At 47.1% G+C, this 13,606-nt stretch overlaps 1 protein-coding gene across 1 annotated transcript in view; it reads left to right on the top strand.

Annotated features, from left to right (window-relative positions):
• The first annotated feature begins 650 nt into the window (after positions 1 to 650).
• Positions 651 to 13,606, top strand: part of tent4b (terminal nucleotidyltransferase 4B) — a 28,283-nt gene continuing 15,327 nt past the window's right edge. Inside the window, exons 1-2 of the mRNA XM_084476582.1 lie at positions 651 to 1,611; positions 11,853 to 11,976. Of these exons, the coding sequence (XP_084332708.1) occupies positions 989 to 1,611; positions 11,853 to 11,976 (747 nt within the window). The 5' untranslated portion in view covers positions 651 to 988. The remainder of the gene's footprint in view (positions 1,612 to 11,852; positions 11,977 to 13,606) is intronic.

Raw genomic sequence — 13,606 nt, forward strand, 5'->3', positions numbered from 1 at the left:
CTGTCTTGGTGACATCAAAAGTGGGATTGTCCACCTAGATGTATGATGGATAAATAAGCAACATTTGCTACAGTCCACTGGGTAGGGTGGTAGACCGATCTATCCAGCATCCACCTAGGTGGAAATTCCTACTTTTGATGTCCTTTAAGCACAGGAAAAGACAGATTTTCAAATGTCCTGTAATGGCTAATCACACTCACACCTGGTGGTATAATAGGTCCCTGTAAGATTATAGATTTTTATCGCCACCAACAATTACACTGAAAGGTAGTGTTCAACTTATTACTATTTATGGCTACTGGCTATGTATAAACAAGTGGAATTATGTGACCTTTACATGAGAGGAACTTCACTGTTCGTCTCATCACTGTACATTTGGCAAGTGCAGAAGTAACTTGAGATTAGTTTGAGTATCATCATAATAAGAAAAATGCATTTTAATGGCTGCTAATCAGAACCTCTACAGCCGAAGTCAACCCTTTTACCAACCTGTAGGACTGCCTCTGAAAATATGAAACGACTAGCTCTTACGTAACCCCCCCCCCCACCCCCACTTTTTCTTTTTTCTCTCTTACGTAACATTATTGTCTCCGCCCCCTTTTCATTCCCCAGGTCCGCGCTTGCGCAGCGAGGCTCCCTGCTCCGCCATTGAAGGGACCCGTGATCGGTGGAAAGGGTCAGAAGCACTTCGGCAGGCAGCAACGCTCTCTTCGGTCTCCCAATTTGAAGTTTAAGCGTTGAGCTCGTTTTTTTTTTTTAAACACACAGCTCAGCGTTCGGTCACATCTCCCTGTGGTCGGTCTCAATTCAAGGCGACCCGCGTACAGTCCGAGGGAACGCGTTGTACCGCGTTCTGTAACGTAACGGACCTGCACAGCCCTTCAGCCATCAGACCGAAGCTAGGCTAGGCTAGGCTAGCCGGCTACCTGGCTAGCTTCACACGAGCTGAGCCTTCGCTCGGGGTGCTGTGCGCCCGCAGTGCCGTTTGATGGATCCGCGGATCGCCTGGTTTCAGCCAGAACAACGCGGACCCGCCAACAACCTGTGGATGCAGATCTGGGAGACGACACAGGGCCTGGGCTACCTGCATGTGAACAGCAACTACACCGCGGCTCCCCCTGCCACCACGCCGAGCCTGAAGAAGGCGAACATCAACGCGGCGGCGGCGGCGGTGACGGCGACGCCGGGCGACGCGCTCATCAGCGGCAGACACGGGGCTGTCACCTCCGGCGGCGGCGGCAGCAGCAGCATCAGCAGCGGCCGGGAGGTCGGCAGTCAGGGGAGGATGTCCCACACGATGAAGGACGGGGACATCTTGAAACAGCGGGACTTTATTCCGCTGGAGTCCAACAACAACCAGAATAATCGCGCCTCGGGGAGGGCAGGTGTCGGCGGCGGTGGTGGTATCGGGGGAGCGGGCCAACCGGGCACCGGGGGGGTCGCTCTGGGTGCGGGACACACCAACAAAAGGAAAAGGGACAATAAGGCCAGCACGTATGGATTCAATAGCAGCCTTTTGCACGGTGACAGCGGCCCGGAGGTGTCCCCCCCGGTGTCAGCCTACACCGGGACGCCCTGGAAAGACAGGAACTACTCTGAAGGAATCATCGGGTAAGACACGTGTGACCGGGTTATTCTGGTGGTTAGGACCGTATAACCATCACTGTGGAGTAGAGGCTATAATGGGGGGGGGGGTCTTCTGTCAACGGGGAGAGTAGTAGGTGGTTTCTGTCCCGCATGATCACCACATTGTCAACTTTAGTGACCTTCATACCCCGACGTTTGCGCTAAAAGTCAGTATTTCAGTCCATCCCCCTTTGACTTTAGGTTTCTGTATTGTTGAAATGACCCTGACGATGCGCACATAATCGTGCGAGACTCTGACGTTAATACTATTCTTTTTGCAGGACACTCAAATGTTGGATATACTTTATTAGGTTATGCAGGTGAACCACGTGTTTTGTATTAACATGTGTCCAAATGTGTAAGAAATGTGGTTCGGGATGAGCCAGGGCCGAAGGTTAGTCGTACCTGGACCATGAGCGACAGGAGCAGGTGCACCATGACTTCCTGACCGTGGATTCAGGGCATCGCCCTGTCAAAGTCAGAAAGCCCCGCTCTCTCATAGAAAACCCTCCACACAATGGCCAGTAAATGAACTGCGATCCCTCGGCCATCGCTTTACTAAGGTAGAGAATATGAGCACATAATGTTCCAACACGTACTACCCCAACCACGGGTATATCATCCACTTTAGTAAAGAGTCATTCTAGTGAAGTCATTCTTATAGAGCAAACTCTGTAAGAATGACTATCTACTGTACATTTCCTGTTCAAAAACGTTAATATTGTAGAGGATGTTCCTTTCATGTTGTTAAATGCTCATAGACCCAATATTGATTATTCCCTAGACGGTATCTATGACTAGCCAGTGTGAAAGTGGACCGTTTTAGTTTTAGTCTTGTTTTATTGCAGACCACCATGGCAAATCATTGACACTCAACGCTGTCCCTTTCCGGAACGATTTAGTGACAAGCTAATCGCAAAAAGTTGAGACAACCTGAGACTATTGACGAGATGACTCTTCCTAATGAATAAGCATCCGATATGTGCTGCAGGAGCCCTCAGGTGGGTGGGGCGGTATTTAAAAAAAGCTCTTTTGGTATTTGAGGTGTGCGTACGTTTGTGTTTGCCTTACATGTGTAGGCAAGAATCCCAGCCCAGAGCTGAGGCTGTCCTGGGCTTATCCTCATTTATAGTAATATGGAGGCAGTGTTTGCAAAAGGACATTCCTCAGTGATTAGGTTCTTCTTATTCCAGAACCTGAACACGCCAAACCTGGATGTAGTCCAAGCCTTGATGTCTTCACTACTCCTGTAACATTCTGTGTGCTCTTTCCTCCACTGTTCAACCTCAAACTGAACTTTGCCATGCCTTTAACATGTGGCTTCAAATGTATTTCGTAATGGTCCGATGCCTCAACGTCCCCATACATGCCGCGGTCAAAGTCCGACCTCCCCTTCGCTCCGTTGTCCCAGTCTCGTGTACAGGAGAATCAAGTGTTTGGTTCGCTCAGAGCCAGCGGGGTCTGGGCCAAGGTGGAAAGTGATTAGCATCCTAATGTGTGTGTGTGTGTGTGTAAGTGAAACGGCAGTGGACCTTAACCCACAAAGTCGTACATAGTCATGGTGTCACTTTTGTTAACTTGTACTGCCACTGTGACATGCAGATTATAGAAGATGGCAGACAATGGAGTGAGGACTGGGAGAGGACACACGTTTTACAGCAAACGCTGTCTTGGTGTTTGGAAGTAGCGTCTGTGATGCAGAGGGTCTCTGACGAGGTGTGGGTGCCTTCTGTGAGATGGGCCAGCCTCCTCTTTGGAGAGGGTTGGAACATTCTGCGAGGGTTTAGAGATCTCCCTCTCTGGAAAAGGGCGTAGTGTTTACATGTTACATGCTGAGCACACCCAATAGTCCCAACCCTTCACCCAGCCAGCCAAACAAACGCAGCATTCTGACGGAGAGAGAGAATCCAGAGTATTTCCTACTGTCATGTGTTTCATCCGCTGGCCAATCCGTTTTCTGTACGGGGAAAGAGTCAAGAATATCCCAGAAACTTTCTTTCATTATTTCGTTTTTTTTATTCCATTACTATTAAAGATCCTTTCCTTTCAAAATCAAAGTTAAGGCTGTGATTTATGGTTAAAGTATCTCAGTCCCGTACAAAGCCATAAAAGCAAAGACATTTTTTTTTTTTGTTTGCACATTTCAATCATGCCACTTCTGACCTTTCGGAACCATTATGGCAAACAATACATCTTCCAGTTTGGCTGCATTCTCTATGGACATACATTCTCTTTGACTTCCAAGTGTCCGCCTATCTGGTGTCGTTTTCACCTCCTTGTTCGCAAGCAGTATGCATGCCTGGTCCAATCTGCCTGGTGTGAATTATTAAAAGCCGGTGTCACTGCATCAATCCTCATCCAGGGAAGCACTGTGACTGTTGTGGGCTCTGGAAACGTGCGGCTACTCGCCCTTTTTGCTAAGTGCCGTTGGCTCATACAGCTCTCACTGAGTTACGATCGCTGTTCCCAGCATGTAGAGCGGTGTATGCCTGGGCTCACCGCTCCGCTCTTGTCATCCACTATGTGCCTGACACTTCCCCCATACCGCCCCCCCCTTTTAACTCCTCCGATAGGTCTATTTGTCGTGGTTCCTCTTGTCTATTCTTCAGGTTGGCTCTGTGGTGAACCCAGGGCTGCTGGTGTTGAGAACGGCGCTTTTGTGGTGTAGGTGGAAATGGGCCCTTTTGAAAAGCACTTGTGGGCAAGCTGCCTAATCGGCCTTCCCATGTGTAGCTAGGAATGTGTGTTGGCCCTCCCTCTCCCCTCCTCCTCTTCCTGTCCAATGGAAATCCTTCTAGAGCTCTCTTCTGATGTGGTCAGCAGGCCCCACACTACATTCACACACCAGTTATCATACAGCACTCAGATGTTTCCTCGGTTTGTTCCACACCTCACCGACAGGTTTCCCAGCTGTTTCTCAGGCCGTCGGCCTTAGTGTTTTCCCTTCCCTCTCACAATAACACAGGGGGGAAATACAGAGCCGTCCGTTTGGTGGTGACCTAGGATGGCGTGTGCTTTGTAATTGATCATTTAGTTTCGGACATTGTCGATACCTTCATCTAATGTTGTTAATAATAACAAGTCTCAGGTTGTGAACATAAGAAGCTGTATCCAGGGTACATGTAACCAAAATAGGGTCCTTTATGATTTGAATAGGGCGCTAATGGTCATTATGCACAGCACTTTCACAATAGGCGTTTCACGTCATTCCTGAATTCTCGAGGAATTGTTGCTATATAAATGCTATATGTATTTATTGGCACAAAACAAGTGACAAACCAAAGTATATAAAAATAATCATGGCGGGGATTGTGCAGGGCTTATAGTAAAACCTCCCCTCTAGTATTGACAGGTCATCCTCATATTATGGATTATCGTTTCCTTAACATAATGACATAAAAAAGGAAGGAAACCTTACCAGCCTATAATAATGGTAGATGAAACGGAAGTGACCGAAAAACCCATAAACACACACTGGGCCTGTTAACCGTTACCCAGGTGAGAGATGGCCCTCTCTATTTTATGGCATATTGTCGGAGAGTTGTGTGGTTGTTGTGTGCTTTCTCATTTCTCCACACCTCATCCTCATTTTTCTTTTTTAAGCGGGCGTCTTGGCATGGCCCGGTCACAGCGGTCCGTTGTGGAAGAAGTAGGTTAGGCGAGCCGCTGGCAATCGGTGCCGGAGTGTCCATGTAACCGGAGCCTTTGGGTCAACCACAGATCAGATCATTCATTAAACATTGATGAATTAGCCATACAACAGACATCAACACCTGTGTGTGTGTGTGTGTGTGTGTGTGTGTGTGTGTGTGTGTGTGTGTGTGTGTGTGTGTGTGTGTGTGTGTGTGTGTGTGTGTGTGTGTGTGTGTGTGTGTGTGTGTGTGTGTGTGTGTGTGTTCATATTGTCTAGAGCGCTGTGTACAACGGATATCAAATGACGGCACACAATAACTATGGCATTCCGTGTTGCTGTTTGCAGAGCTGTTACATCCTGTCTCCTAATTCACTGAACGCTAACCAGCAAGCGTGTCATTTTTTGGTGTGTAACAGTTTTCTGGTGTAGTGAGGTGATAAATGGGTTATTGTGTTTCCGCACGAACATTAATTGAATCCGATCCACTTGCGCCTAAAGCAGGCGTCACGTTTTCGGGACACTATTGTAGCGTACGAAACCCCAGACATGTGTTGCATGTTGTGATCCCATTTGTGTGTCCGAGTACGACCATGCAGGAGTAGGTTCTCAGCTATCGGCGACAGATGGCCCGTGTATACATGAAGGCCCGTCCAGCACCACACCCAGCCAGGCTCCCGCTCTGCCCCTCTTCTCTTCGTCAGCGCCTCTTCCATATCCCCACTCCTGTGGAGACATCTCGTCTTGTCCCTCTGTCTGTCCTCCTGTGGACTCGCTGTTCACTCTCCATCGACTCACCGACCCCCTCTCCTTTAGGGTTTTTCATCAGTGGAGTGAGTTTTAAGATTGCTTAACCTTGGGGGGGAAAAACATAAATGATGTCTCTTTATCCATGCTCACATATTACGCAACGTGCATGTTACATGCCAGGTGGATTATCTGATAAAGCCCCCAAGAGCCTGTGTTTCCAGCCCTAAGCATGCGCTGAACTGTAATCAGACCTGCAGGGGGAGGGGCTTGCTTGTTGTTGTTGTTCTTGTCACATGGCGCAAGCTCCGCCCCGCTCGGTTGTCTAGCCCCATGGTACGAACCAGGGCTGGGCAGTTCTCTTTACTCTGAAATGAAACCAAGGCAGGGGAGAATTTCCCTGTGTTTTGAGTGTTACCTCCGGTCAGACCAGCCGTGCCTCTTTGTGCACTTCGGTTGTGTGTTCAATCCTAATGTGGGTTATACAAGGGTTCATTAAATAAAGTTGAACTAAGCAATAAATAATCTGCACAGATCGTTTTAAGTTTGTTTTCGAGTCCTGTTGAGAGAACCTTATCCACAACAACATTGTTTCCAATCAGTGGTCATGATAGTGTGTGCGACACAGTATCAGTTTATTACTTTTATTATTGCCATAACAAACTTTGGCACGTCTGCTCTTGGTTTGGGTGTTGGGCTCTCTCTCACTCTCTCTCTCTCATTCATATATATATATATATATATATCTCTCCTCGGCAGCCTTTCTCAGTCCTTGTGCCAGACGACGGTGATGCACTCCAGCAGTAGTACCCGCCTGGGTCGCTCACTCCCTCCTCCACGCAGAATCATAATCGAAACTCCGGCCCATTATTTATTTCGAAACGAAACCTAGAGAGCTTCTGTCTGCTGCCTAGGGAGGCTGTCTGAGGTAACTGCCATCTGCCGTCGGCCTCTCACATCATTCCCCCCTTGTTGTGTAAGCGTTAAGTAGCTCTCTATCTGTACATTATCATAGCTTAATCATCATAATAATCAACTCATTTATGGAGCGCTAATACACAGGACATTGACCGTATTGTTGAGTAGCTTGTGGTAAAAGTGCAAGTGGTGGTTTGGTGTTGATGGTGCCAGTAAAACTAGTAAAAGAGAACCTTCAAAAGAGGGCCCTGGCGTTATGTGTGTGTCTGTGTGCTATTCTCCCCGGGCCGTCCCTCGGGCTAATGCTACACCAGCAGAGCGCGCCATGCTTGAAAGGCCTTCACCTAAATGAACACGCATGCCTCAAAAGGATCCTCTGAAAATGTTCCTCTAAATATAATAATAATAATAATACAATTATACATTTCTATCTGGCGTTCATAGTGCCAGGGCTCTACCAACCCTGGCACACCGCTCTGTTGACGTTTGTTTGCCAGTCTGCACTGCTGGCCGTAGCAGGTGGTTCTGCCGATTGTGAGGAGGAGGAGGGCCGTGTGTTTGAGACGCAGCCTGGTTGGGCAGCCCAGGGGCCAACCGACCACTGGTGATTGGAGCTGTCGAGATCCAAGCTGCTACTGTTGCCAAGCAACGCAAGTAGTGCTCCTGGGTATAAGACAGCAGCGACAACACAACTGTTTGTATGGACTTTAGGGCTTAATGATGTATAATAACTGATAAAACGTGCAGAAACATTGCGTTATCTTTTTTATCGTCGGGGAGCGAGAAGGTATTTGTAGCCGTAGGCTTTTTAGAGGTGTTGTTGCAACGTACACCTGGGTGTGACAAGTGATTCCTGGTTTATGGTACATAATACCCTGATTTATAACTTTGATTAATGCTGAAATTGAATGAAGCCTAAAATTATTTTTGTTCTAGTTGGCATGCCATTCACTCCACTGCCTTTGAGCGCATGACTATGAAGACATTAATACTACATATAACAAACTATACATAGTACATACCAGTTTTAATTTATCACCTTAAACCAGTTTCTGTGTAGATTTATGTTTGTCATCAACAGCAATTGAAAGGAACTGAACGTTCGCTGCATTTTGAGTCGGAGACTGGAGAGTAAAGCAGCACAGGACACCCCCTGGCTTCAAACAGCCCGCCCATGTTGGCTTCCTTCATCGGGTCTGGGAGGGCTGCGGTTGGTCGAGGGGCGCCATCAGTTAACCTTGCGTTGCAACCGATTGGATAAGCTCCAGCCAACCGGTTTACTTGTATTGAGGGCCGTTTTTCCAAAAATGCCAAAAAAAAAAAATGCCATTGGTGAATGTTACAGCTACAACTTTCACTGGAGTAAAAACTACTACTCAAAAGTAACTAATTCCAAAGAAGCATGATTGTATTTATATTATTAATCTATAATATTGTAGAAATGTCCACACAACACTGTCTGAGGTTTGCTGATTTTTGTTGACTATTCATGTCATGGTAATAGAATTCTTCCTTCCTCTTCTTATTCCTCATGCGCATCTCAAATTCAATCGGCATTCCAAGACCCATTGTCACCAATGCTTGCATTCTCCAGGCCGGGCCGTGGCCGAAACCAGGCCACTGGAATCATTCTAAAATTCATACCAGTGTTTGCGTCTGTTGTGTGTGGCTTCTTCACTTCCTCAAAAGGGTAGAGGAAAATCAGAACAATTCTTTTTACCAGGCGCAATCCCGCAGGTGTATGCCGAAGTGCAGGCGTGTCTGATGTTGAGATGCTGAGTAGGTAGTCCAGACATATCGCTGAAGGGATAGTTATATCGCCGCCTTTGGCAAGAAATCTGAGCTCATCTGGGGCACAACATGGATATTGCTGGTTTTTGTTTCGAGTGGCGGATGTTCCCACTGGCCTGCCTGATGGAGCCAGTTGGTCAGACGGTCACTGACCGTAGCCCACGTTGTTTTTGTTGTGTGTGTGTGTGTGTGTGTGTGTGCCAGGCCAGTTTGTACTAGCCTATTTGTACATTCACAAACGTTTCCCCATTTCCACTGTATTTATACAAAGAGCTGGCTGGCGTGGGGTCAGCCTATGTGGGCAGGCAAGCACAACCTGCTCCAAGGCCAATGGCTGCCCTGTTGATTCGGCTGCTCAACAACACCAGGGCCCCGGGCTAACGTGTCTGCTAGGGGTCGTTTGGTTTTCCAGTGGGTTATTGAGAAGTTTTGTTGAACGAGTTGAAACCAGCGGTTAGGACTGTTGCCTTTTTTTCATAATCTATATATTATGATTTTAATAACTTTAATAACAAAAGTTCTGAACGCTGTTAAACCCCTCCGGTAAATACCTTCTATGTTTATCTCCTACAACCATCGCTTAGTAATGTGAATGAGGGGGCGCATGTCGTTGCTGAACTATGTCCCTGTACCTTCAGAGGGCAAACATACGATTGCCTAAGAATTATTGTGCGAACACTCGGGGGTCCAGGAAAACCAGTGTTCCTCATCTAACCCATGGCTAAAGCAGGGGGGCATGCTCTCGCCTGCGATTCACACAATGGCGACGCTAATGCGACTGTATGGGCAGCTCACTCAATCTGCCGGACCACCAAGTCCCTTTCTTTTGTTTGCCCAAGGTGGGCACATCGCACAGTCTACACTCCCTTTCAGTCGTACACGTGCATTAAAATCACACGGCGGCCTGTCCAGCATTGCGCCACACACTGTATGCATCGGCCTTTGGAAGAGCTGTGTTTGAGCACTCCAGGTCAGCAGACGGTGGTTGGAGGTTCATTGAGGCCTTTTTCCTTTTTAATTAATCAACCTGTTCTACAGCTGATCAATTCTTAGCATGGCGGAATACATGTCTGATCGAGAGGAGTTTGGATGGCAAATAAAAGGATCTGGCACTGCTGAATTTAAATTTAATTTGTGAGATGCTTGGTTTTCCCTAGCCTGGAAATCCAGACCCACATCTAGAAAGCTGAAGGGTCTGGCAACGAGTAATGAGAATGGCCCAACTCGAGGGGGGGCACCAAACATACATTTGAAAATATTACTGCACGCAATTGGATAACACTACGACCAATCAGAAGAATAGAAGGGGTGATGTATCCAGAGCCCCATACACAAAAGCTACCAGCATAGCTAACCAATAGAGACTCTTGCCGTATCCGGTCGGTAAAACAGCAAAGCTTTTGGCCCGCCTATATCAGATACACCGATGTGATTGGTTAATGTTCTGGGCCAGGGGAATTGGGGAATGAGTATATTGGTCGTTCCCAGAGTGACTCGCTGAGCAAATTCAAATTGTGCTCTCGCGAGAACTCTGGATTTACAGGGTATGGTTTGCCCTGAAACAGAATACTTCAAAACAAGTAAACTGAATACTTCAAAACAAATTTGAAGAATCCTTGTAATGGATCCACTTCCAGTGGGGGGGGGGGGGTGTGGGTGTGTGTGTGTGTGTGTGTGTGTGTGTGTGTGTGTGTCAGCCAGCCAGCCATGATTGCTTTGTTAACTGTCCCAAGGGCCTTCCCATATACCAGGGCTCATTGATTAGTTCCACAGCTGGCAGAAGGATGAGTTGGGCCTTGCTTGGTCTGTCATCATTAAGCAGCATGGCAATTAGTGGTGATTAAACCGCCTGGCAAGACTAAATACAAATGGACTTGATGATTGCTGGTCTCTTGTCTTTTCCTTTGAAAACAGGTATTTGAGATGAAAAGCATGCCGTTCTCTTCTGCTAAATGGGGGAATTCAAACAATGAGCATGCGTCCAATCTTCTCTTTTAAATCTATATCCTCTAGCCATTTCGACACACCACTCACACTGCAAATTCCAGTGACTGGAAATACTGCCCAGCCCACCCCCCCCCCCCCCCCCACCCACCCCCACGTGTTCATCCTTTCACCTTGTGTACACGTGCTGTATATTATATGTGTGTACGGGTCAAAGGGTGGCGTCGGTTTCAGGGGTGCCATGGCTATTTCAGTACGACTCTCTGACGCCATGTTGGCCTGGAGTGCATCCGGCAGTTATAACTAGAAACCCTAACCCTAACTTTAAGATGCACCAGCATACGCAATGGGGCCCTCGGCCCTGCCAGCTCTCAGTAGTGGAACTCTGGTCATCTTGGCACCTGCTCTCAAACGCAATACTCCAGTGTTGCTTTCATCCCTCAATGGGAATTCCCGCCTACACTCAAGTGTGTAGGATTGCTGATAATCCTGGCTGATTTTTATATTTTTTGGATTCTTGTACCTTTTTATATATCCATTGTTGAATGCACTAATTGTAAGTCGCACTTGACCAAAGCATCAGCTAAATGAATGTAATGTAGAGTGAGTGGAAACAAACCAAAAAACAGGTCATGTCACATGACCATTTCTCAACTTTCTTTCATCCACTTATTTTATGTGTTGTCTCTCACAAGTCGTAAGAGTAGCTGTTATAACAATTTAAACATAAAAGTGTATCGTCATATTTTGGGAAGCAGGGGTATGGGGGACGTGCAGAATAAATTGAGGATGAACTCTCTTGGCCCATTGTCCCGTTTAAACTACACAGGCGATATGTTTTCTGACGGTGCCTTGATCTGTATTCACACAGTTGGACAGATTTGAATGGAAGTCCAGTGTGGTTCCTATCGTCTTGGTGTAAGGTTTGCCCTCGGGGGGGAAAGGGAAGTAGGAGTCTGACCTCAAGGCACCTTGGCTAAGTTCACGCTCAGAGGGGAGCTTTGATGCTGATTTGCTCTCTATTCACAGGAGATCTTTCTATGGCCTCTGCCTCACTCCTTCCCTTCCCACTTCTCCTGCTGGTTAATGTCCTTCCGACCTTATAGAATATTTTAGCATTTAACGCCACATGAAGAGAGAAATTTTCTTCATGCCTGCGGGAACATTGACCCTCTGGATGCTGTGTGCTCCGCAGGCTCCACGAGGAGATCAAGGACTTCTACGAGTACATCTCCCCACGACCAGAGGAGGAGAAGATGAGGCTGGAGGTGGTGGACCGCATCAAGGATGTCATCCACGACCTGTGGCCCAGTGCAGAGGTAAGAACCCTCGGGGACGTCGAGATGAAAGCCTGCCTAGCGTCTGCTGGATGAGCTGAGGCTGTGGGAGATGTTAAGAAGAGTTAAGAATCTGTGACTCGCATTTTATGGGCAGAGCAGCCAGAAGATGAGTGTGTTAAGAGGTTGTAAAACGTGTGTCACGGGGGTTACCTTCATCACTGATGTGGTTAAATGAAACGCTGGAGCGAGTGTCAAGGAAGACGCTGTGTTTAAGTGTAGTGTGTAGTGGCAGTATCAAACCGGGCTTTCCTGGCGAGGAACCCTATTGTACGGAGGGAGCGATCCTAGGATAAGCTACTTGAGGCCTTGGCACGGTCTGCTTGGACCTCACCCACACAGCTGGCTGCCTGGGATTCTTGCAGGATGCGTCAGACCCAGAACATTGAGCTCTCTCTCCGCACATTTATCAGGGTTGTTTGGTTTTTTTCGATCTTGGCAAGGCGGACGCAGGAAATGTTTGGGCTGCAGAGGGGTGTGATTGTTAACGACAGGCACCACGTTGAGTCCTGTTGTTTTTCTTGTTTTATGGAGACATTTTATTAACCAGTGTAGTGGTGGTGTGCTGCTAGGGTGTCGTAATCACCACTGCTTTTGATCGACTTGAAAAGAAATCTCAACCAAAGCTGTTTTTTTTTCTTCTCATACTTCAAGTTCAGTCTTGCGTATAATCAAGAACAAAACATAAAAGACCTGTCTTAAGGTGTATCTTCCGTGCCATGAACTTTTACTATTACTCCCTATTGATTGATTTCTGCGCCATATCTCGCTTCAGGGAGAATCCAAACAAACACGGTCATTGTATTCCTGTTGTCGTCACCCAGTGTAGGAGAAGCCTTCGGTCTTCTACTTCCTCATCCTCATCCTCTCCATACTTAGGCTCTGAGCGCTCGTCTATATAAGCAATGTCTCCAGACTAACATCTCCAACTCTTCATGTGGTCGCACCCCGTCTTTCGGCGTTCTGTGGCCGTATTGGCATGTTCTTTGGTCACGGACCAGCCATCTGTGCACATCGATTTAAAAAAAGATGAACTCACTTGCAGTAAATTGTAAAATGTATTTATTTTATTGCAGAGATGGTCTTTTTTTTTTACCGTCTGTGAATCGATATCTCTTTCCTCACAAACCAAATCTCTGCGTAAAATAATGACAGGCTGGTAATATACTCCAGTGAAGGTTTCCCTTCTCTTGTCATCCAGAATAGTGAGTCAGTGCGCTATTATCTTGAAGGGAGCTGTGGTGCAACCTTTTTTGGGTTTGGCTTTTTTTTATGTGTTTTAAGTCATTTTCCTGATGAGAGCACTCCCACCAGCGCTGCATACAGCCGCTCTATAGCGTACACCACGACTCAAAACCTTTATTACCATCCATTACATCCAAAACAGCAGGCGGAGCTAATCTGTATTGTGGTCCAAAAAAGAACGAAAACCGGAAATACCTCTCTCAGCAACCGCGAACAGCGACGGTCTATCCCCCACCATGCTGATAAATTGTTCCTCAATTTCGTCTGTCCACATGGTCAAAGAATTCAATATCAACTATCAAAACGACGCCAAACAATGCGTTGAGAGAGTGTGTCGCCATTGTCTGCGCTTTCACTGTTTGTATGT

This window comes from Micromesistius poutassou, assembly GCF_964030765.1.
Source record: "Micromesistius poutassou genome assembly, chromosome: 12".
NCBI classification, from domain to species: Eukaryota; Metazoa; Chordata; class Actinopteri; order Gadiformes; family Gadidae; genus Micromesistius; species Micromesistius poutassou.